At 51.4% G+C, this 21586-nt stretch overlaps 1 protein-coding gene across 2 annotated transcripts in view; it reads left to right on the top strand.

Moving 5' to 3' along the window:
• Positions 1-21586, top strand: part of GSG1L (GSG1 like) — a 200997-nt gene that overhangs the window by 52017 nt on the left and 127394 nt on the right. For both annotated transcript variants that reach the window (XM_079121512.1, XM_079121511.1), the window contains exon 2: positions 13346-13393. In XM_079121512.1, the coding sequence (XP_078977638.1) occupies positions 13346-13393 (48 nt within the window). The remainder of the gene's footprint in view (positions 1-13345; positions 13394-21586) is intronic.

The following is a 21586-nucleotide window of genomic DNA, read 5'->3' as shown; positions in this document are numbered from 1 at the left end:
CTTCATTTTAGAATAGCGTCTGACTGGTGTTAGAGAGGGTGAGCACGACGCTGAACGTTTCTCCTGGATGGAACCTGAGAGGCTGGGAGGGAATTTGGAGGGAGCAGCACTGTCCACCACGCAGTGCAGTGTCCTTCAGCATCCTCCCCTTGGGAGCCTTTCTTTGACCCTTTCATCACTGGGAAGTTTAATGTCATCATGGAGGGGTTTCTTTGGTTGTGTCAGAAGGAAACTTGCTCCTGGGTCCCTGAGTCAACCTGACTCACCAAATCCTTTTTTACAAGTTACTTCCCTCCAAACTCAAGGAAAAGCCTCCTCATGGTGCCTCAGTTTCCCCATCCATAAAATGGGAATAGTAACAATACCTCCGTCTTTTGGTTGTTAGGGGAGTTGGACAAGTGGGCATTTAAAACATTTGGCACCTGGTAAGTGCTCAGCCAGGTGACCACGGACTGGGGCCCTCACCCTCCCATGGCTGCTTCCAGATGAGGAGGCAGAATTCTTGGGCCAGTTTCAGATGCATGTCTGGTTTCTGCATCTGGAAACTCAGGCCTCTAAGTCCTTCCCCCCTTCCCTAGCAGAACTGAGAAATCTACAGAGGCAGAACTGGGGTGCAGATAAGTGAACCCCTAATCCTGGTGGGTCAGCCATTGTCCACCTCAGAAAAGCGACCCGAGAGCTCCTCTTGCCTTTTTACATTTTTTGTGCTGGTGTCAGGGCTTGAACCCAGTCCTCGGTCGTGTTGGGCAGGCCTCCCGGTCATGCCATGTCCCCAGCCGCACCGCGTGTGCTTCTCTTACAAAACATGCATTTGAGGAATGGGAGGACAAATCATGAAGTATTCCTGGTAATATCAAATAAAGGGCACAAATAAGACTAAGATATTGGGAAAAGAGATTTGCCTTGCTCTAACCAAACCCAACATATGGGATGTGACAGAAAAAAAAAAAAATCACAATATCCTTGACTTATCAAGTGTCTTAGAAGATGTTGATAATGATAGTGAATCCTTATTAAGTCCGTGCTGTGCACCAAGTGCCTCAAATGTATCCTCTCGTCTGATCCCCAGTTAGCCTGTGTATAGGTCAAACTAGCTGCTGTAGCCAAGAAACCCTGACATGTCCATGGATCACACACAAATTTATATCCTGCTTGTGCAACAGTTCAGTTCCTGTGGTCCTGGTGGGTGGTAGTTCTCTCTCGTGTAGTGATCTGGGGACCAGAACACTTCCACATTGTGGCTCTATCATTTCCTAGGGACTTAGAGCCCTCTGTGTCTAGGAGGAAGAAGAAGGAGAAGGCACACCCTCTTCCTGAGAGCCTTCCCAGGAAGTGCCGCACACCACTCTGCTCACACAGGCAAGAACCAGTCACATGACCTTACCAGATGCAGGGCATGCTGGGAAATATTACGCCCGGCAGGGCAGCCACTTGTTAGTGATCATCCCTGACTATAGAAAGAGAAGCGTGTCTTTTGATGGAGAGCTAGCTGTTTGTCCCACTGTGTGTGAAGGAGATGACAATTATACCCGTTTTACAGATATAGAAACTAAGGCCCAGAGAGTCCAGCCCTGGGCCACAGAGCTTGTGTGTGGCAGAGTTAGGACTTGGACCTAGGAGCCTGTGAGTTCAAAGCCTTTTATCTAACCATTTTGATGTAAATTTTAGATAAGAGTTTAGGTTCTTCAGCTTTGAAATCCTTTAGAACAAATTTGTCTAATGCCTCAAACGCCCAAGCAAGGGATATCTGGGGGCCATGGTGGCACCAGGCATGATGCCAGGCAGGGTTTTGGTCTTCAGTGTCTCCTCCACTTGTAGAAATGATTATCCCCAGAAAGTTGACCCGCACTCTGGACTCCTGCCAGAACTCAAGGCCGGGTACCATCTGTAAGAGATAAATAAATCAAAATATCATCAGCAGATAAGTGTGTGCCATCTGCTGCCCTGTCAGTTGAACTGGCAGAGGCCTCCGGAGAATTCCAAGGAAGCTCTTGCCAAGACTCTGCCGCCAGCCTGGAGAGAGAGGAGCCGTTTCGCACAGGATCTGTTGGCATTTTTCTTTCCTCCCTGCTCCCAGCGCTGAATTCCTTGAATCCGGCCAGCGAAGGTGTGCAGACTTTTTGCCCTTGCCAAACTGCTGAAATCCTTCGCTGTTGGGTACATTTGTAGGGGACCAGGCCCCAGGCTTATTCGCCCTCCCAGCAAGCGGAAGCACCTACCACAGGCACCTGCCAGGAAGCTGAGCCCCTTGTGGGATCTGGGTCTCAGAACCAGACTCAAAACCAGCCAGATCTGAGGCTCTTGCGCACAAGCCACTTCCAGAAGGTGCTGGATTCCTGTTGCAGGTGGAGTCCTCTTTGGAGGGTGTCTGGGATTCCCTGAGGAATGGTGGATTTCTCCAGAGCCTGCCTGCTCTGCTTAGAGGCCGTACAGAGTAGCCATCCAAACAGAGGCTCTGGGCCAAGCTGGATTTGAATCCTTTCTCCACCAACAGCCGTGTGACGTTAGATGGGTGACTTCGTTTTCTCGTGCCTCAGTTTCTTCATCTGTAAAGTGGACGCTCAGGGCTTGTGAGGGTTAGTGAATCATAATGAAAAGCACTTAGAGCCAGGTTTGGCACACACGATTTACATTAGCAAGTGTTACTTGTTGGCTGACTTTGGAGACCAGGGTTACTGCCTCTCTGTTGCCCCTGCCCTGCCAGTTTCCCCCGCCCCACAGAAACCTCAGCTAGACCATCTGGTGGGACATGGAAGAAAGTCACGATCCTCACACCCAGGATGTGGGGATCCAGCCAAGGATGCTGGGCTCCCCAGTGCCTCTCCCTCTATCCGCTCAAGTCTCCCCTGCCAACTGAGACCTGGGCTCCTGCATGCCCATGCCAAGGGCAACTTGGCCAGCCCGCAATGCTCCACACACCTTCTGCCAGCACTGGGCTTCTGTCTCTGGCTATCTCCCTTGATTCTGCCTGTGGCCCTGCCAGGCTTCCTCCACCTGCTCAGGCTAAGGTTGCAGAATTACAGCCTGCTGCTTCTAGTTTGGGGAGACGCACGACTCTCCTTAGGAAAGGCAATGCATGTCTCTAACCTGGGATCCAGGGACAGAATACAAAGCAGCTCTTACTAATGGAGCCAAGCATGGGTCAGGCGTTTTCACACTCTCTTCTGTTTCAATGCTTTTGGCAAGCCTAGAATACAGGTACAGTCATCCCTACTTATCTGTGAGTTTGCTTTCTCTGCTGTCAGTTAGCAGTGGCCAAACATAGTAAAAAGTACTAAATGGAAAATTCCAGAAGTAAACAATGCGTAAGTTTTAAATTGTGGGCTATTTTGAGTAATGTGATGAAATCTCATTCTGTCCTACTCTGTCCCACCTGGGATGTGAATCATCCCTTTCTCTAATGTATCCATGCTGTATATGCTACCCACCCGTTAGTCATTTTGTGGTCATCTTGGTTATCAGATGGACTGTTGTAGTACAGTGTGCAAGAGAGAAAGACCATATTCACATAATTTCATTATAGTATATTGTTATAATTGTTCTATTTTGTAGTTATTGATTTGTTGTTGTGCCTAGTTTATAAATCGAACTTTATCATTAAGTATTTATATATAGGAAAGCCCAGGATATGTAGGGTTTGGTATTCTTTGTGGGTTCCGGCATCCACTGGGGGTCTTGGAACATGTCCTCCAGGGATAAGGGGGGATGGCTGTGCTTGGACAGTTCCCAGCTGGAAGGTGAGGAAAAGACTCAGAGAGGTGAAGCAGCTCTGAGGTCATGGGGCTGGGAGGAGGCGGAGGACGGATTTGAACTCATATCTTGTGGTTTCTGTGTCCATCCTCCATTTGCCTTGAAGTACCCTCCCTTTCAAAAAGAGAGAATGTTGTGGGGGTGTGGGCGTCAACCCTTTGCAGTCGTTTCTGATTTGAACCCTCACAGAAGACTTCTCATTTCACAACTGCTTCCTTGTTCAACCTCCAAATACCCTGGGAGGCTGGAACCCTCATCCTTTACTGGTGAAAAAAATCTCCCTAACCAGGTTTTACAATTATTTACGCACAGTCTCACAGCAGGGTGGGGACTGAACCCAGGTCCAGGCGAAGCCCACCTTGCCTGGCCTCCTGTTGGTCCTGGTGCCCCTTGCCCTCCCTCGCCACTGCCGCACGCGAGCTTCTTGCTTCTTCCTCCAGAGACCAGGCTGGAATTCCTGGAGTGGGGCTGGGGTGAAGCCACAGCAAGCCAGTGACAATCTGCAGTGGATTCCTCAGCAGCCCCATTGCTGCCAAGCCCCCACGCCAGGTCCCCTTTGGCCAGAGTAGGGATGTGCCCGCCGACAGCTCGGGCCTCTGCACTGGGAGTGATTTCTGGGCCTCCCACCTCCAGCCAGGCCCCCGGAGATGGCAGGCCAAGAGGGGCTAGCAGGGAGGGAGGTCTGGACCTCTGGGGTCTTTTGTTTTCTCTCGCTGCAAAAAGCCAACAGTCTCATGAGATCTAGGAAGGAATGACCTTCCATTTGTCTCTTTTGAGTATCTTCAGAAAGACATTTTAAATCAGACGTCTGGGATTTGTTTCAAAATAACCCCATGCTGGTGGGGGCAGGTGGGGTATAGACAAGGTGACACTGGCTGTGATTGACAGTTATCGCAGCTGGGTATGGGGACATGAGGGTTTGTTTTTATTAGTCTGTCTACTTTTTGTAAAAGATGGGAAATTTCCCTTATAAGATGTTTTAGAAAGATTTCTGAGCCCACCTGGTCTGACCATGGAGCGTCTTGGGTCCCTGCTCCACTTCTGGACAAGTCAGTCTCTTACGCGATGGAAAAAGCTTTGGGGAGGCACAGCCCTGGGTCCAGACCCTGCTTCTGCCACTGACTGTGTGACCTTGGGGAGGTCACTTCACCTCTGAGCCTTGGTTTCCTCCTCTGTAAAATGGGGGCCAACAGTGACCTCATTGCCACTGTTCTGATGAGTGGCAAGTCCTTTGCATAGTACTTACCCCGGACTCTCCTTGGGGTCCCTGGATCCTGGATCTAAAGCAACATGACAGACTTGAGCTTCAGCCTGCAAGCGTTGAGATGTGCCCCCGACAACTCCACCATGCGGGCTGCACCCCAGGGAGAAGGAGATGATACAGCCAGACCTCTCATGATACAACACTGCAGAGATTTGGGGCATGGAGAATCTCTTTGGGAGGGGGCAGATGCTTGGTGAATAAGGCAGGTCACAGCAGGGGAGCGGCTGGACGGCTGAGCTGGGTCTGGAAGGCAGGGGAGGACTCAGAAATGGAGCAATGGAGGAGAGAAGGAAGTTGAAGGAAGTCCCAAGAACCCAGACGCAGGGGAAAGGTAACGGGGTAGATCTGAACCCGCAGGTGCGAGGCTCCAGGTGGACACCCAGGGGCTGCTCTTGAGCTGCTGCTTTTCCTTGGGATATTGCACATGTCCGTTTTGCCTGCACATCGCCTCCTGGATGAGCCCCAGACTCTCCAGTGCTACGCTCTCCGCCTCACCTCTGCCTGCAGGTGTGCTGGGCGTGCCTTCCCAGGTCTGCAGTGTGGCAGCATTCCTGGCAGATCGCTTAATGACACACTCTGCGTGGACTCTCTCCATGGTCGCGTCTGCAGCACTGAACCCTATTCCAGGCTCTGAGGACACCACAAGGAACAGGACACACGTGGCCACAAAACTTACGTTTGCTGCCGAAAACAAGTCGCAGAGCACTGGGCATTATTTAGAAGAGCTGGGGAATGCCCGCCTTCGATGAGTGGATTCCAGAGCGTGGGCTGATCCATGCACGTGCTTCTCCAGGAAACACAAGCTCTGCCAGGGCTGGGACTTTGTCTGGTCCAGGCTAGCACCTAGGACAGCTCCTCGTATGTAGTAGGTGCTCATTAAAGGTTGGTGGGCCACAGTCGCATGACTCCAAAACACTACGCTGGAAACTTAAGAGAAGTACACCTTGGGGGATCCTGGGGAATCCAGATGAAATACTCCAGAGGTCACTGCTTGATGCTGTGGTTTTGATTCCTAAGATTTGTTGAGAGAATAAATGAATGAATTACGTGCAATATCGGGCATGCCAGCCTCCAGCCTGGTCTCCACTGGTCAAGCCCAGAGGCCACACGTACTGACACAGATAAAATTCAAAGCAAAGGAGGAGCCCACAGCACGTTCCGTAGAGGACCCAGACAACCGACAAGCGGAGAAGTGTGTGGGAGAGACTTTGGGGTCGTGATGGTGGGAAGGACCCTGGAGGAAAAGGGAGGCAGATGGAGGAGTGGGGTCTTGCAGCTGGCTGGCATACTCGGTTCTCCACTGGCCTCCATGTTTGTTCCCAGGCCTCCTCTGGGCCCCAGAGACACCTGGGCAGTGACAGCTGGGCTCCTGTGCCCTCTGGTTTCTCATTGGTTTGGGTCAGTGGGGGACTGATGGGAATCAGGGCAGGAGGACAGAAAGGTCTGGGCATCTGCCTGCCTGCCCTTGTCTCCTGTCCCAGGTTTGATGGTAACTCCATTCCTCTCGGGACTGCTTCTCAAAGTGCTTTCCAGACCAGTCACATCAGCACCCCCTGGAACTTGTTGGAAGGACAGATTCTCGGCTGTACCCCAGAATCTCCGATGCAGATGCTTTAGTGTAGCCTGGCTCCTGGTGGCAGCTCCTCCAAGGCTTGATCTTCCACAGACACCTGCCCTGTCCTGCCCCTCAGAGCCGGGCTGCTCAGGGCACCTGGGTCACTGTCCCTCCACCCTGTCCACACCTGTCTATAAATAGTACCCCTTAGCAGTCACCTGTGAGCCCTTCCGAGGGTGCCATCTGCTTCCTGTCAGGTCCCCGACTGGTCCAGATGGTCGGTGTGTAGATTTGTGACCATCTAGACAGGCACATCCCCTCCCGCTACCCATCCCCATAGGTTCCCTTCCGTCACTGCCAGTCAGTGATCTCTCCAGTCAGCGTCCTTGTGTGCAGCTTGGGTTTCATGTCCCTGACTGCAGGGCAAGTCCTGGGTTGAGGGGACCACAGTGGCCATGAACTTCTTCCAGGCATGGGATCAGTTACTTGTCAATGACCTAATTTATTTGTCCACTCCCAGTAGAGTAGGACTCTGCGCATGCTCAGCGATGCGGAGAGAACTCCATCTCCACACAGCAGAGCCTGCTCCCAGCCTGAGTGGCACGAAGGGTCCACAGCTTTCAGGAGGATGCTCGGGTCCCTCTGCTCGTCCCCTCCCTAGAGCAGATGGTTTTGAGGGGCGCCCTGCGTGCAAGGCTTGCTGAGCCCAGAGTCTTCGATCCTCCAAGCCCTGACGTCTGCTGCTCGTGGATCCCCAGACCACTTCTCCCGGGGTCTGTGGTCCTCTTTCACCTGAAGTCCCCTGTTGCCCCCTCCCTGAAGCAGGTGAGGTGGGCCTCTGGCGACTCTCCTCCTGGGGGAGGAAGTAGCACCTCCCACTCACCTTCTCGATGTGCGTGTCAGGGGGCAGGGGTGACAGGAGACAGGGCACCTTTAAGAAGTAAAATCAGAGCACTTGTCAGGCCACGTCCATGGTCATGGGGGTGACAATGGGCACAGGGCTGGGCCCTTGCAGCTGGTGCTGGGTTCTCAGGCTCCTGCCCACTGTCCTGTCCTAGCTGTACCCCCTAGTGGTTGTCACCAGCCCCTCCTGATCCATCCTGTGGGGAAACACCAGCATGGGGGGTTTTTGCTTTTTTAGGTGGGGAAACTGAGGCACGGATGTTGTTGCCCACCTTTAAGTGAAGGAGCCAGGCTGACTCGGCAGGCCTGGCTCTGGGGTCCCTGCTCTGGACCAGCGCACCAGGCCCCACCCCCACCCTGTGCTGGTGTCCGTGTGTCTCTCCCCTCTTTCCCCATGAGACTGCAGAGGACCCCTGTTCCCTGGAGACCTCGTGTGGGAGCCAGTGATGGCGATCACCTCTGCACCCTCTCCTCAGCACCCTGCCTCGGCTCTTCTCCCACGCTGGGCCCACACGGGACCCCCAGGGTCTGCACCCGTTTCACCAGCAGAGAGGTCCAGGCACTGGAAGACTGGGGTTGCCTGAGGCAAGAGGTGGCAGGGCTGGTGTTTGAACTCAGCTGTGTTGATTCCAGAACTCAGACCCCGGTGCTACCCCTCCCCTCGATCGCCGTCAGGGGACGGACCATCCAGCATGGTCGTGAGCGTGTTTCTCTAAGGTTAGATTTTCTGTGAGTCAGATTGGAACGTGATTCCCACCCTGGGCGTGCGTGCAGCAGCATCTTCTGGGGGACTTTTAGACCCTAGTGATGTTCAGGCCTTGACCAACCAAATCAGACTCTTAGTGGGACCTGAGCTCCCAGGTGAGACCACTTCACCCAGCTGACCTCTGGGAGCCTTCTGATTGTTCATGTTCCATGGTTCAAGAAAGGCGTGCTGCCATCAGGTGGTGGGAACACGACACAGTGCTGGGATCTGACGGTCAAGGCCCTGAGGAAGTGTGAGTGGCAGAGAGGCAGATGCACTTGTCTCCAGCTTTCTACCAGAATGAACCCCTTAATTAAACATATCGGCTTAATAATAGTCGACACAAGGATGTTAATGTTTTAAGGTCACTTCTAAAAGCAGCCAAGTCAATGTGATGCAGTTCAATATCGTTCTCGTTAATGCTCGGCTAACCTTTATCATGGACACTAAGGACTTGGAGAAAAAATTCCCGTGTTTTGATTTCGGCTGTGAGACTTTGGGCATTGAGCAGTCTGTCTTTCTCCGGCTCTCTATGATTTTTCCTTCAACTTCAGCTTTGCCTGACGTCGGTAGCATGTGCTCCAACATTTTCCATCCGACCCCGTCCATGCAGCAGAAATAGAAATGTGAGAGCCAGTTATTTAGCTCCTGGAGAATTTTCCCTGTGTTCACAGAGGGAGGGTCCCAGGGGATTCCTTGTTTAGAGCCTATGTTCATCAACTATTTGTTGCTATGACCAGAATACCGAGAAAATCTACTTAGAGGAGGAAAGGTTCAGGAGTTTCAGTCCATGGTTGGTTGGTTTCATTGCCTTGATCCTGAGGTGAGACAGAACATCATGGCAGAGGGCCTGGAGGGATAAAGCTGCTTAGAGAGAGGTGGACCAGGGACAGGATATGGTCCCCGAGGGCACATCCCCAAGGGCCCATGCCTACTAGGCCCCAGCCCTTACACTATCCACCATCTTCAATAGGCCATTCAAGTTCCGAATCCCTCAGTGGATTAGTCCACCGGTAGGTCTGAGCCCTCACCACCCAGTTGCTTCCCAAGGCCTCACCTCTCAACACTGCTGACTGGGAACCATGCCTTCGACGCGTCACGAGTGCTTGGGAGCCACCATAACAGAGCCTCAGCTTGTCTGTCTCTAAAATGGGGACTCTTAGTGGTATTTTTCAGGTTGCTGTGGAATTAGAGCAAAGGTAAATACCCGTTCAGGACAAAAAAAACCACTCCACAGAGGAGGGCGGAAGGTAGATGCCATGACCTGGAAAGGACAAAAAGAAAAACTCACAGCTGGTAACGAACAGTGCAGAAATGGGTGCTTCTCCCTCTGGGGGAAGGGTCCTGCTTCTTCAGTGAGTGGTGCTGGCCTAACAGGATGCCACCTGCAGAGGGTGAGCTTGGATCTCGTACCTGCCCCACCCATAAGCCAACTCTAAGTGGAAAATAGGCATAAATGGAAGAGTTAACATTACAAAACTGAGAAGAAAGGAGTAAATTTTCATAATCTTGGCTTAAGCAACACCTCCTTAGAGATGACACTCAAAGCACAAATAGCAATGTAATTTCAGAAGCTTGGGAGGCTGAGGCAGGAGGATCGCAAGGCCAGCCTCAGCAACTCAGCGAGGCCCTCAACAACTTCCCTGTCTCAAAATAAGAAAGTAATAAGGGCTGGGGATGTGACTCAGTGACAAAGTGCCCCCTGGGTACAATCCCTGGTACCAAAAAAAAAAAAAAAAAAAAAAAAAAAAAAAAAAAAAAAAAAAAAAAAAAATTCAGTTTATCTAAACTGGGCTTCATTAAAACTTAAAACTTTTGCCCTTCAAATGGCATCATCAGAAAAGTAGAACCTGCAGAAGGAATAAAATATTTGCAAATCAGATGTCTAATAAGGAATTTGTATGCAGAATATATAAAGAAATCTTATAACTTATAATGAAAAGAAATTCAAGACATTTCTCCAAAGACGATATGCCAGTGGCTCATAGGTTGACGGAAATATGCTCAAGGTCATTAGCCGTCAGGGTAAGTAAATGAAAACTAAAATAAGGTACCTGTGAGACACAGCTATCTTGAAAAACTACTAATGGTCACGAGTCTTGGCAAAGGTGTGGAGGAACTGGAACCCTTGTCTGTAGCTGGCGGAACTAATAATGGCACCCCTGGTTTGGAACGCGGACTAACATTTCCTCGAGAGATCAAACAGAGTTACTGTGTGACCTAGCAATTCCACTCCTAGGTATAAGCTGAAGACAAATGAAAACTTGCCACGGAAAAATCCTGTACATGTAAGTTTATAAATAGCCAAAAAGTGGAAACACACTTAAGTATCCATCAGTGAGTGAATGGATAAATAAAATCGGTACACTAGTCTCTGTTTATCTTCAGATCATTCCAGTGCCCCTGTGCATGCCTGGAATCGCAGATAGGACTGAAAACCTATACATACTATGCTTTTTTTCTTGTATGCCCTGCAGCACTGCTACCAGGAGATTAATTGGTCCTTCCTTGTTCTATGCCTTGGTGTCTCCTCTGCATTATTCTTATTATACTTCAGGGCCATTATTGAGTAAAATAAGGGTTATTTGAACACAAGCACTCTGATACTGTGATAGTTGATCTGATACTGAAATGGCTACTAAATGATTAATGGGCAGGTAGCATATACAGCATAGATACGTAGCACAAAGGGATGACTCATGTCCCGGGCAGGACAGAGCAAGAAGGCACGAGATGTCATATGCTAGTTGGAATGGTACACAATTTAAAACTTCTGAATTTTTTTATTTCTAGAATTTTCCATGTACTATTTCAGACTGCAACTGAAACCACAGAGAAGGAGAGAGGGGATGCTATGTACCCATACAATGGAATATTATTCTCTCATGAAAAGAAGTGAAGTACTGATACATGGTACATCATGGACAATCCTTGAAGACAGACTAAGTGAAAGAAACCATCACAAGAGACCACAGCTTGTGTGATTCCACTGGTATGAAATGCCCAGACTAATCTGTAGTGACAGAAGACAGAGTAGCTGCAGCCTAGGGCTGGGAGGTGGGGGAAATGAGAATTGACTCCTGACAGGTTTGGACTTTCTTTTGGGGGTGCTGAAAATTATCTAAAATTGATTGTGGTGATGGGCACACCACCTTGTGTCTACACTAAGAACACACTGGAAAACCATTGAGTTGTACATTTTATTTTATTTTAGTACTTTAAACTTTTTTTATTTTTGGTACTTGGGATTGAATACAGGGTGCTCTACCACTGAGCCACATCCCAGCACTCTCCATTTTTTTATTTTGAGACAGGGCCTTGTGAAGTTGCTGAGGCTGGCCTCAAACTTTCGATCCTTCGGTTTCAGCCTCCTGAGTAGCTGGAATTACAAGCTTGTTTCACCACACCCGACTTGAATTGTACATTTTAAATGGATGAATTGCACGGCATGTGAATCACATCTCAAGCAAACCGTTAAAGAAGATAGAAGGCGAAGTACTCAGCACATAAATCTTAGCTATGATTAAGGAGCCGGGTCTGGGTGGGAGCAGGAATGCTCAGCAAACCTGGGTCTTGTTTCCCTCGGGCCCAGGAGACAAGAGCCCCGGGCCTCCAGAGCTTTCATGTTGTCATGAAATGTTTTAATTTCTTTTAAAATCAGAAGGAAAAAAACTTTCGCAGTAAAGAAAATATTTCATACTTAATACATTCATCTTCATCCTGATGTGGCTGTAAAATGTAATTTTTAATTTTTGTTCTATTATGTTGGAAAGTGCTCCTGAAGACCGAAGGACCCAACATCCACCAAGTGTTCCCAGTCTGAATTTGGTTATTAAATTTAGCCCCTATAGCTCTTGAGAAAACAATGCAGTATTAAAGGAAGTTTAAATTCATTTGAAATCTAAGACAACGCTTCATTTTTTCTTTAATTTTATTCCTCCCTCCAGTTCCAGGCTGTCGGCAAACACTTCTTTATATTGTTGGTTACAGTCTCGGCACCGCTATCTTGCTGTGTGACCCAGGCTCATTGCTCAGCTACTCTGAGCCTCCTTATCTTCATCTGTAATGGAAGGCAAGGGTCCTGTGCCTCAGTGTAGAACACAGGGAGGGAGTAAACTTGCCAGCACCACATGGGTTGCGTCCACCCACCTGCAGTCTAGGATTTTGTGATAGGAGAGTCATAAACGAGAGGAAGCAACTCCTTGGCTGAGCCTTTAAGACCCTTTGTGATCTAGCCCCTGCCTTCTTTCCAGCCTGATCTCCCACCACTGCCTCCCCATCTGCTTGTCTTTATATGAACTGGAAGGACATTCAGGAGTCCAAAGGGGCCTCAAGGGACCTTCTTTGAGAACTCAGGAACTCCAAGCAGACACAACAGTTGAGAATGCTGGAAGCTTCCAGATCCTTTTCACCCTCTAATCACAGGGTATCTCACTAGAATCAGCAGAAAAATCCTTAAACCAGTGGCTGCAAACTCACCCACCAAGGCATCCAATTCAGAGTCTGGGGGTGGGGGCCATCTGGGTGGCTTAAGTGAGGCTGGGGCTCAGGCCACCAGGGAGCAGGGACTGTGCCAAACCAGAGCATCCCGTGCCCCATCCAAAGGGACACATCCGCCAACCCCGTATGACTGTTGCACGGCTAGGGTCTTCTGATTCTCCGAGGCAATGTCAGAAAATCAGGATCTGTAGCCAACATTTTTCCTATTTTGAGGACCCCCATGTGGCAGAGCAACCCACAGCCACGCGCGTTTGAGAACTGGGCGCGGAGCGTGCTCCCTGCCTTCTGGAAGCGGGGGCCTGTCGTACCCATCCCAGCATCCTTTGGGAGGTCATCAAAGGAGACGGGTGCGTGTGCGCGCAGGCGTGTGGTGTCTGCGCCAGTGTGCACGTGTTGAGTGTGACCAGCTGCGAGGAGGAGGTGCTGGAGAGAGACGAGAGGTGGCCGGGGAGTCCAGGGAGGAGGTGGACGCCCGGCCCGCTGGTGCCGAGGTGAGCGCGAGGCTGGCCTGGGCTGGGCAAGAGGCGGCTGGGTTGGGTTAGGGAGGCTTGTTGGCTCGGGCTCAGGGACAAGAGCCTGGAGCCCAGAGTGCTCTCCGTTCTGAAAACCCTTCTTTTCTTTTTCAAAGGTGAAAAATGTCGCAGCTTCATTGACCTGGCCCCGGCATCAGAGAAAGGTGAGTGTGGCCCAGGCGCCTGCCCCGCCCCTCTGGAGGTGGCGTCCCAGTGCCTGGGGGGAGTTGGGGGGCTTCTCTTTCAGCCTCCCCGGGTGACAGGCCCAGGAAACCAGATATCTTGTTGCCAAGCGCCGAGTTTCTTGAGTTGTAACTGAAGTGGGGGAGGCAGGTGGGGAGGACCATCTGTCCCCTGCCCCAGGGGTGTCCTGGGACTATTTGTGCTCTCTTGCCGCAGGGCACCCTGGGACTTTGGAGGAGGCATGATGGAAGTTGAACTCAGTTGTCTGGGGCTTTGCCCTCAGGAGATGAGACCAGCTGTCTGGTCACTTGTCTCACAGGTGTGGAGAGGGTCAGGCTGAGCAGTTTCTGCTCACCAGGTCCTCAGCTGCCTCTCTGCATCACCCCAGGGTCCTTGTCTTCATGGTCTAAAATGGTGGCTAGAGTGCCAGTCATAGCATCCACATTCCAGGCAGTACAGTGGAAGAAGGGCAGAGGTTGCAATCAACCCTAAGGTTCCCAGGAGTTGCCCCAGATATGCCTGTGAATATCTTCTTGGCGAGAACTTAACCAGGGCTATGCTCAGCTGCAAGGGAGTCTGGGAAATGTGGTCTCTATGCCAGGAAATGCTGCGACCAACTAAAAGGGAGTTTCCGATCATGGAAGGACAGGTCTTGATACTGGAAGTTGACGTCGTGGAGACAGAGGCTGGCCATGTCCCCCACCTGCCTGCCCCTTTAGAAGCCTGCAGAAGCAGGTGCGCAGGCCCCTTCACACGGCCTGGAGATGCAGGAGGGCCCTGGTCCTGGGTCAGGCCAGGGGAACTGAGGCAGAGGTCCCGGCATGGAGAGTGTCCCATGTGGAGAGTGTCGGGTCAGGTGCTTGGGGATTCGGAAGTCCAGTGGTTTCTCCTCTCAGGAGGTTGGCAAAGGCCAAGGGGGCAGCTGGCCCTGTGTCATGGAGGCTGGTGACATTCCCGCTGCACAGGTGGCATCTCCTTGGAGGGCTCCAGCCAAGTGGTCCTCATGAGACTCAGCCCACAGGAAGAAGCAGGCCCTGGAGCAAGCCTGTGGTAGAGGGATGGTCTCCCTGAGTCCTCGGTTTCCCATGGCTTGTCCTTTGGTCCTGCCACACAACCATCCCTGAAGCATTTGGTGGAGCCCCTCGGGCCTGGCTACTCCAGGTCACTTGTAAGCATGGCTGCTAGCAATGCTGACCAGAGGGGACGTTTACTGAGCAGTTACTGTGTGCCGGTTGTGCCAGCCCTGTGTGTGCATTAACTGGGAACCCCCCACGACCTTCCCTAAAGGGGCTGTCCTCCCCGCCACCTGGGAAGGGAGACACTGAGGCCAAAAGCCGTCTAGTAGTGGACGTCTCACGTCTCCTAAGGCGCAGAGCTGGGGTTCATCCAGGTCCTGGTCGCAGAGCCCCTGATCCCGCCCTCCCTGCACTGAAGCCCTCCGGATGCACGTCCCACAGTCCCCAGGGCCGCGGAAATGCAGGGTCGGCTCCACCCCACTGGGGCCTCAGGAAGCGGCCTGCGCGTGCCGTTTCTCCTGTCCGGGTGGGTGCGGCTGCACGCGCAGGTGCTTCTGGGAGCCTGGCGCGGTGGCCACTTCCCAGTGCGTCCGCCCACCGGTCGTGTGCCCGTGCCCGCGTCCGCGTTTGTGGCATAGTGGCTCCTGCTCCCCAGGCGGCCTCAGACCCCTCCTCCTGGTTCTTTTATGAGGACCCAGGGCCCCAGAAAGCTTCTCTTTCCATTTTACTGGCTTTGCGATTTTACTTTGAGGGTTTGGCGGCCACGCCGAGGACCCTCTGGCTGTGTCCATAAAAATGTTTACAAGAGGCTGAGGGGCCAGCTCTGCCACCGCATCACCGGGCGTTTGCATGTGCTCACTGCCGCTTGAGTTGTCCCTGGGGTCAGCAGCGTTAGGTCTGTGGCAGCCACGTGACCCTTCCTGGTGGCCACCTGTGCAGTGTCAGGCACACAGATCCACCCACCTGCTCACCCTCTCCCCTCCATGACCAGAGTCTCCATCGGGCAGTGGAAGGCCCCCGGGGACAGGGACAGGGAGCGACTTGTTCCAGGCACGTTCTCACCCAAAGTTCTGTCCTCTCACAGACACTGGCTGTGTTCCAGCTCACACTGTGACTTCTGGTGTTTTTCTGGTCGAGCAGATGTGATCATCATAGTGACCCTAACACGAGTGGGCCTTCAGGTGGCGCCTACCTTGGGCCAGCCTGACTAGTCCTCCACCTTTACAGATGAGGAAACTCAGGCCCAGAGCACAGCGAGGAGGCAGTGGGGCTGGGAGTTGAACTTGAGCACTCTGGCTCCAAAGTGTCTGCTTCTTCTGCTTGATAAAGCTAGAACCAGGAGTGTCACGAGGGCTTTCCCTTCTGAGAGCTGGGGGTGGGCCCTTCATCCTCCTTCCAGGGCCCCTGAGCTGAATCCAGAGCTCCCTTCTGTCTGAACCTCTGATTTCCATTACTGGAACAAAACTACTCCAGCTAATTAACTTAAATAGAAGGAAGGTTTATTTTGATCCACAGTTTTGGAGCCTTCTGTTCATGGTTGGTTGATCTGTTGCTTTGGAACCTGTGGTGGGAGCTTGTGGTAGGGTAAGCTGTCACTGCACCATGGCCAGGAAGCCAGAGAGTCAGCAGGAGGCGTGTCCCACTATCCTGTTCTAGGGCACACCCCAATAACCTAACTTCCTCCTGCCAGGCTCCACCTCTTAAAGGTTCCACCTCCTTCCAGGAACATCAGGCTGAGGACCAAGCTGTTACACGTGGGCCTTCGGGGAACATTCCAGGGCCAGATGGTGGCAGTCTTTCCACCTGGCAAATGTGCATGTGCTTTCACACCCCTTCTCAGGTGCTGCCCCTCATTCCCACCTCCACCCACGGGCAAAACTCCTGCCACAGCGTGAAGTTTTCTTCCTCTGTCCGACCACTCCAGCAGCCTGTTCCTCATGGGGCCTCAGCCATGACTGTCTTTCATCTGGATTCCGCCACAGTCTCTTAACCGGTCACCTCCCTCTGCTTCTGCCTTCAGATTCTCTTGGTAGTTGGAACAATCTTTTTAAAGCAGAAAATTGCATCACAAGTTTCCCTTGTTTAAAACCCTCCCACAGCTGTCCTCTCACTTGGTCAAAGTGAGTATCCCCAGGGTGACCTAAAAGGCCCTGCATGGCCTGGCCCTGTACCCAGGATCTCATCTCCTGCCACCTCCCCTTCCTTCTCAGTCTAGTTCAGAGCACTTTGCCTGTTCCTGGAGTGAGCCACGCTAGCGTGTGCTCCAGGCCCTTTGCACATTGCTGTTCTCTTGCTCCTGCCACACCGTTCTTTCAGAACTTTGCAGGTTCTGAAGGCAATATTGCAATTATACATACTTGTGGGAGTTTGAGGGTGTAATTTAAAACTTGGTGTGAAAATTAGAGATGACTTATAAGCTCACCCTTAGATATTCATTATTAGTTGTTCATAAGTTCTTGCAAACCCCCCCACGTGTATACACACATGTATATGCTTATATGTAGGTATATATATTTATATACATAAACTCACGATTACTTTTCCTATTAGTATACAGAACTTGCCTTCATTGTGTGTGTGTGTGTGTGTGTGTGTGTGTTGCTGGGTATTGGGAATGCTAAACACATGTTTTGTCACTCAGCACACCCTGGCCACTGCCTTCATTTTTGAAGCTATTATATCCTATTCCATCACATGGACATGATTTATTTAGCCAGGTCCTACAGCTGGACCTGAAGATTACATCCTCCTTGCATTTGAGCGTCCCGTTTCATAGTTGGATAATGGGCCTCGCACATCTGTGTCCCTCACAAGCCTGGCCACAGCAGCAACGGTCTCTTCTTTACCTCTGAGCTCCAGCTCTGCCCGCCTCGGAGCGCACTGGCGAAGCAGTGCAGTCAGCACTCCAGTGAAGCTCTGCCCAGTAGGCTGTGCCAGGCAGAGCGTGAAGAACTAATGTAAGATGTCCAAGAAGTTTACGAAGGTGCAGCGTGCCAGGACAGATGAACAGCAGTGCCCACATGCTGTGAACTCGACTCTGGCAATGCAGAGGCAAAGCTTCCTGTACTTCTCCATTTTCTTCCTCCAGGCTTCTCTGCTTCAAAACCTTCATCACTTATTGTGTGACCAACCGCTAGCTTTAAAGCCCAGTGTATCAGTCAGCGAGACCCATGGTAGTGCTGTGTGACGAGCCATCCCCCAACAGTGATTAGTCCAGCAACTAATGGTGGTGATGATGATCACTCACATATCTGTGGGTTTTCTGGGGGTTCACCGATGTAGGGTAACTTGGTTCCAGGATATGGACTAGGCTCAAGCCAGCTCTGCACAGGTCTGTTTTGGGGACAAGGTAGAGGGAACTGCAGACATCTGATGGAGCTCCCTGTGATAATGCCAGAAATGCAAGGCAGGAGGCCACATCCACTGGCATGTGTGAAACATCTGCCTGCATCACACCTGCCAACATCCCCCAGGCCGAAGCAAGTCACATGGCCAAGTCCAACACCAGTGTGGCAAGAAGTACCCTATCCACAAGGGGTGGAGCGGGAATGAAAAATGTCTGAACCACATCTAGGGCTGGCCACGGGGCTGGAGGATGGAGGGAGACTGGCCATGCTGGAAGCAGCCTGCCTGGGCCTCTGGGTGCATGTGTCTGAGAGAGACTCACTCATTTGCTTGTCGAGGGCTCCCTGGGTCTTCTCAAAACCTCTATTTCTCCCAAAGTGACCTAAGTGTTCGGTGGGGAAACAACCGCCCATTCCCTCCTGTGGAACCCTTCCTATGCTGGGCACTGCCCACGAGCCCCTCCACTCAACAAACATCTCCTGAGCACCTACTATGTGCAAGGTCTGGTGGAGGCATTGAAGGTGCAGTGAGGACCAAGGCAGAAGCTCCCGTGCTCCAGGGGTGGTCCTGCAGAAGAGCCAAGCCCGCGGTTTCCAGACATGGCAGAAGGCTCCTGAACCAGGGTGGAGAAAATCTGCTTTGCTGGGAAGTTTGGGGACGTCTTTCCCCAGACGGGCTGGAGCCAGGTGATGACTCTCACCTCAGTGCCATGGAGAATCCATAAGGGTGTTTAGCTCTCCCTCTTCGGTGTATTCACAGGGCCCTGGTGAAGGTGTGTCCCAAGTAGGGTGACACGAGGAAGCCCCCAGTTCCCAAGTCCCAGGTTGGAGCCTCTCATGGGTGGAAGGACCCTCACTGCGAATGAAGGAATGGACGCATGGGTCTCTCGACTCAGGCGGCACAGGGACCTCCCGACAGCCACGCCCACCGCGCCTTCCCAGTCCTGTGCCCTGACCCAGGGTGCGTTAACTGAGTGATTGCCATGTGCTGGGCACGTCCTCCGTGGCCTCAGGGGCCGCGCCCTCCCGCTCCCTCTGCCCCTCCTCCCTCTGCAGTTCCTTCGCACACTCTTCTTCATCTCATTCTTCTTCATGGTCGATGGTAACCAGGCCCCAGTGACAAGGGCCTCCTTGACATTTAGGTATTTAAAAAGTAACATTAAAAGACAAAACCATCTTAAAAAATCAAAGTTGTATACGTAAAATGGTTTGAAAAGTCAAAAGCACCGTGAGCCTCATGGTGGGAAACCGCGGGTGCCCTGCGTGCGCCTCGCCCACCCCTTAGGTCACTCCTCCCACGTATGTCCCCACACCGGCTCCTGGACTTACAGCGGGGGACAGCCTGTCAGCCTGCAATCCACCCCAAATGGACCAGATTCCAAGTCAACTGACTTGAACCCACTAACCTCTGGGACGTCCTTGCTGAGCCACAGGTCACTAGGGGTGGTGGTGGTTTCCTTGCGGAACAACGGGGCTGCCTGGGAGCTGAGCCGCCACCCCTGCTCCATTTCACCAGTGAGCGTCGCTGCCCAGACCGCCAGCCTGGCACGATCCGAAGGCAGAGTGCAAAGTGTGGTTCCTGCTGAATGCAGGTCGCTTCCACAGCATCCCAAAGTCAAATCCAGCCACCCAGCTGTCACGAGCGGGGGTGGGAACTCTGTGTATTTTAAAATAATATTTTGTTTTTTGTTGATCGTTCACTTTTAAACATTAGTTTTCTTACAGGACCTCCAACACACTGAACCCCTTTTGGTCTTCCCAGTCTTGTCACATTTCACAACGTTTGGTGAATTGGGTCAGTTAAGGAAGTCAATTGTTTACATTATGGGGACACATTAAATATGTACAAGGGAGCCGTGTGATATGCTGATTGCATTTTCTCTGACATGACTTCTCTCCTCTTCAAGCACATGACATTTGCATAGTTTTCCAGTTTTCATACATTCATCCTCAAATGCTTTTTCTGTCTCCCTGTTTCTCTTCCTCTCTCCCTGACACTCCTATGGAGTCTTTTGACCTCCAGCCCCAGTTTAGCCCAATGACCATCCAGGACTATTATTCTGAAGCCCCTTTAACCCCAGTTTGGAATTTCCTCCCCCTGCCATGTCGACGTACTGCTTCCTGGATCCCAGGCCGTCCTCTTTCTGGGCTACTTTCTCATTTAGGGGGAAAATATCTTCTAGTAGCTTCCCAAGAAAGAGCACGATTGATTGAGACTATTCGTGGGCAAATGTTGCCCTCATTCCTTGGGCACACCTGACTGTTTAGCTGGGTATGAAATTCTGGGTTGGAAATCATTTTCCCACAAAATTTGGGAAATGTTGGTCATTCTCTTGTCTTCCAGTTTCCAGGGTTGTTAAACTCAATGTTTTTCTGATTCTTTTGTGTAGTCTGCTTTATTTTTTTCCTCTCTGGAAGCTTTCAATATTTTATTTTCTAATCCTTAATTTTTAATTTTCTGTTTTTGTTTTTATTTCATCCTGAGATATTTACTGAACTTTTATCTTTCAACTATCCTATTTTTAACATTTCTGCGGTTATATTTTAAATTTTAAGAGCTTTTTCTTGCTCTCAGAATGTTCCTTTATATATCGTCTCTTGCCTTTGATGGACAGACTTTCTTCTCATATTTTTTGAGGGCATTAATCTTTTAAAGATTTTCCTCTGTATCTTCTGATGTCTCTGTTTCTTCCAAGTTCTTTTGCTTATTTTATTTTAATTTTGATCTTTTTATATTGTATCTTCCCCTCACATATCTGGTGTTCTTTTTTAGGAGTGAGGCACTGACATGCTCTGTGGAAGCCGTAGGTGCACGGGGCAGACGCTATCCAGTCTTTGGGGCTACACACTCCCCGTAGAAAAAGTCCATCTGGCCAACCCATCTCCTGGATGAACCCACCTTCCGAGGAGGAACTGTCCCATCTCCAGTCTATGGACCCAGCTGCCTGCAGAGCACGCTGGTGGACACTTCAGTGTCCCAAAAGTGATCTGTCTGAAGCTTTTGGTTTTCAGTACCGAACTCCACTAGGCCAGGCGCTTCCGTTCCAGGACTTTCCTTCTCACTGGCTTCCTCCACGCTGGTCATCTGCTCCTGCTGTGCCATCCCACCCACCTCTGATCTGTCCATCTCTTAAAATGCTGTCTCCATCTTTGATTTGTTGTCACCTCCTCCCCCATCCAGTTTGTCCCGTGGGTTGATGCCTCTCTGGCTCCTCTGCTGTCATCTCTGGTGGTGTGGAAAGAGCAGAGACAGTCCTTCAGTTCAGCCTCATGCTCTATCTCACTGGTGACTCCTGAGGCCCAGATGTCCTTCCAGACCTCTAGAGTCTTCCTCCAGAGCCTGCTGGGCTCTTCCCCTGGGATGCACCCAGGTAACGCAAACTCAGCTGGTCCACAATGGACGTCACCAGACCTCATCCTTTCCCATCCATTGTCCTGTCTTCCCCCACATCTGCTCCACCTCCCAAGCCAGGGCCCAGATGGTCACCCCCGGCTCCTCCTCCTCCAATCCAGTTATTTGCCAAGGGCAGTTTCTTTTGCCTCCCAGGTAGCTTCTGCATCTCTGCTTCCGCACTATTGCTACTGACTCTTGTTCAGCTGCCATCAATGTCCCTCCTAGAGTATTAACCTCTCAGCTGGCCCCCCAGACTTATGGTGCTGCTTGAAGTCTACCCATGAGGCTCATCAACATGCAGAGTGGAATACTCTATGGCCCTGAGAATGAGCAGTGTCCAGCTGCTCACAGCATCCCGGGGGGTGAGCCCACGTAGCCATGTTTGAAAGAACACCCACCACCCGACTCCATTCACAGGAC

This window comes from Sciurus vulgaris, assembly GCF_902686455.1.
Source record: "Sciurus vulgaris genome assembly, chromosome: 18".
Taxonomy (NCBI): domain Eukaryota; kingdom Metazoa; phylum Chordata; class Mammalia; order Rodentia; family Sciuridae; genus Sciurus; species Sciurus vulgaris.
Note: the sequence above shows the minus strand (reverse complement) of the source record. Positions and strands in the feature narration are given on the sequence as shown.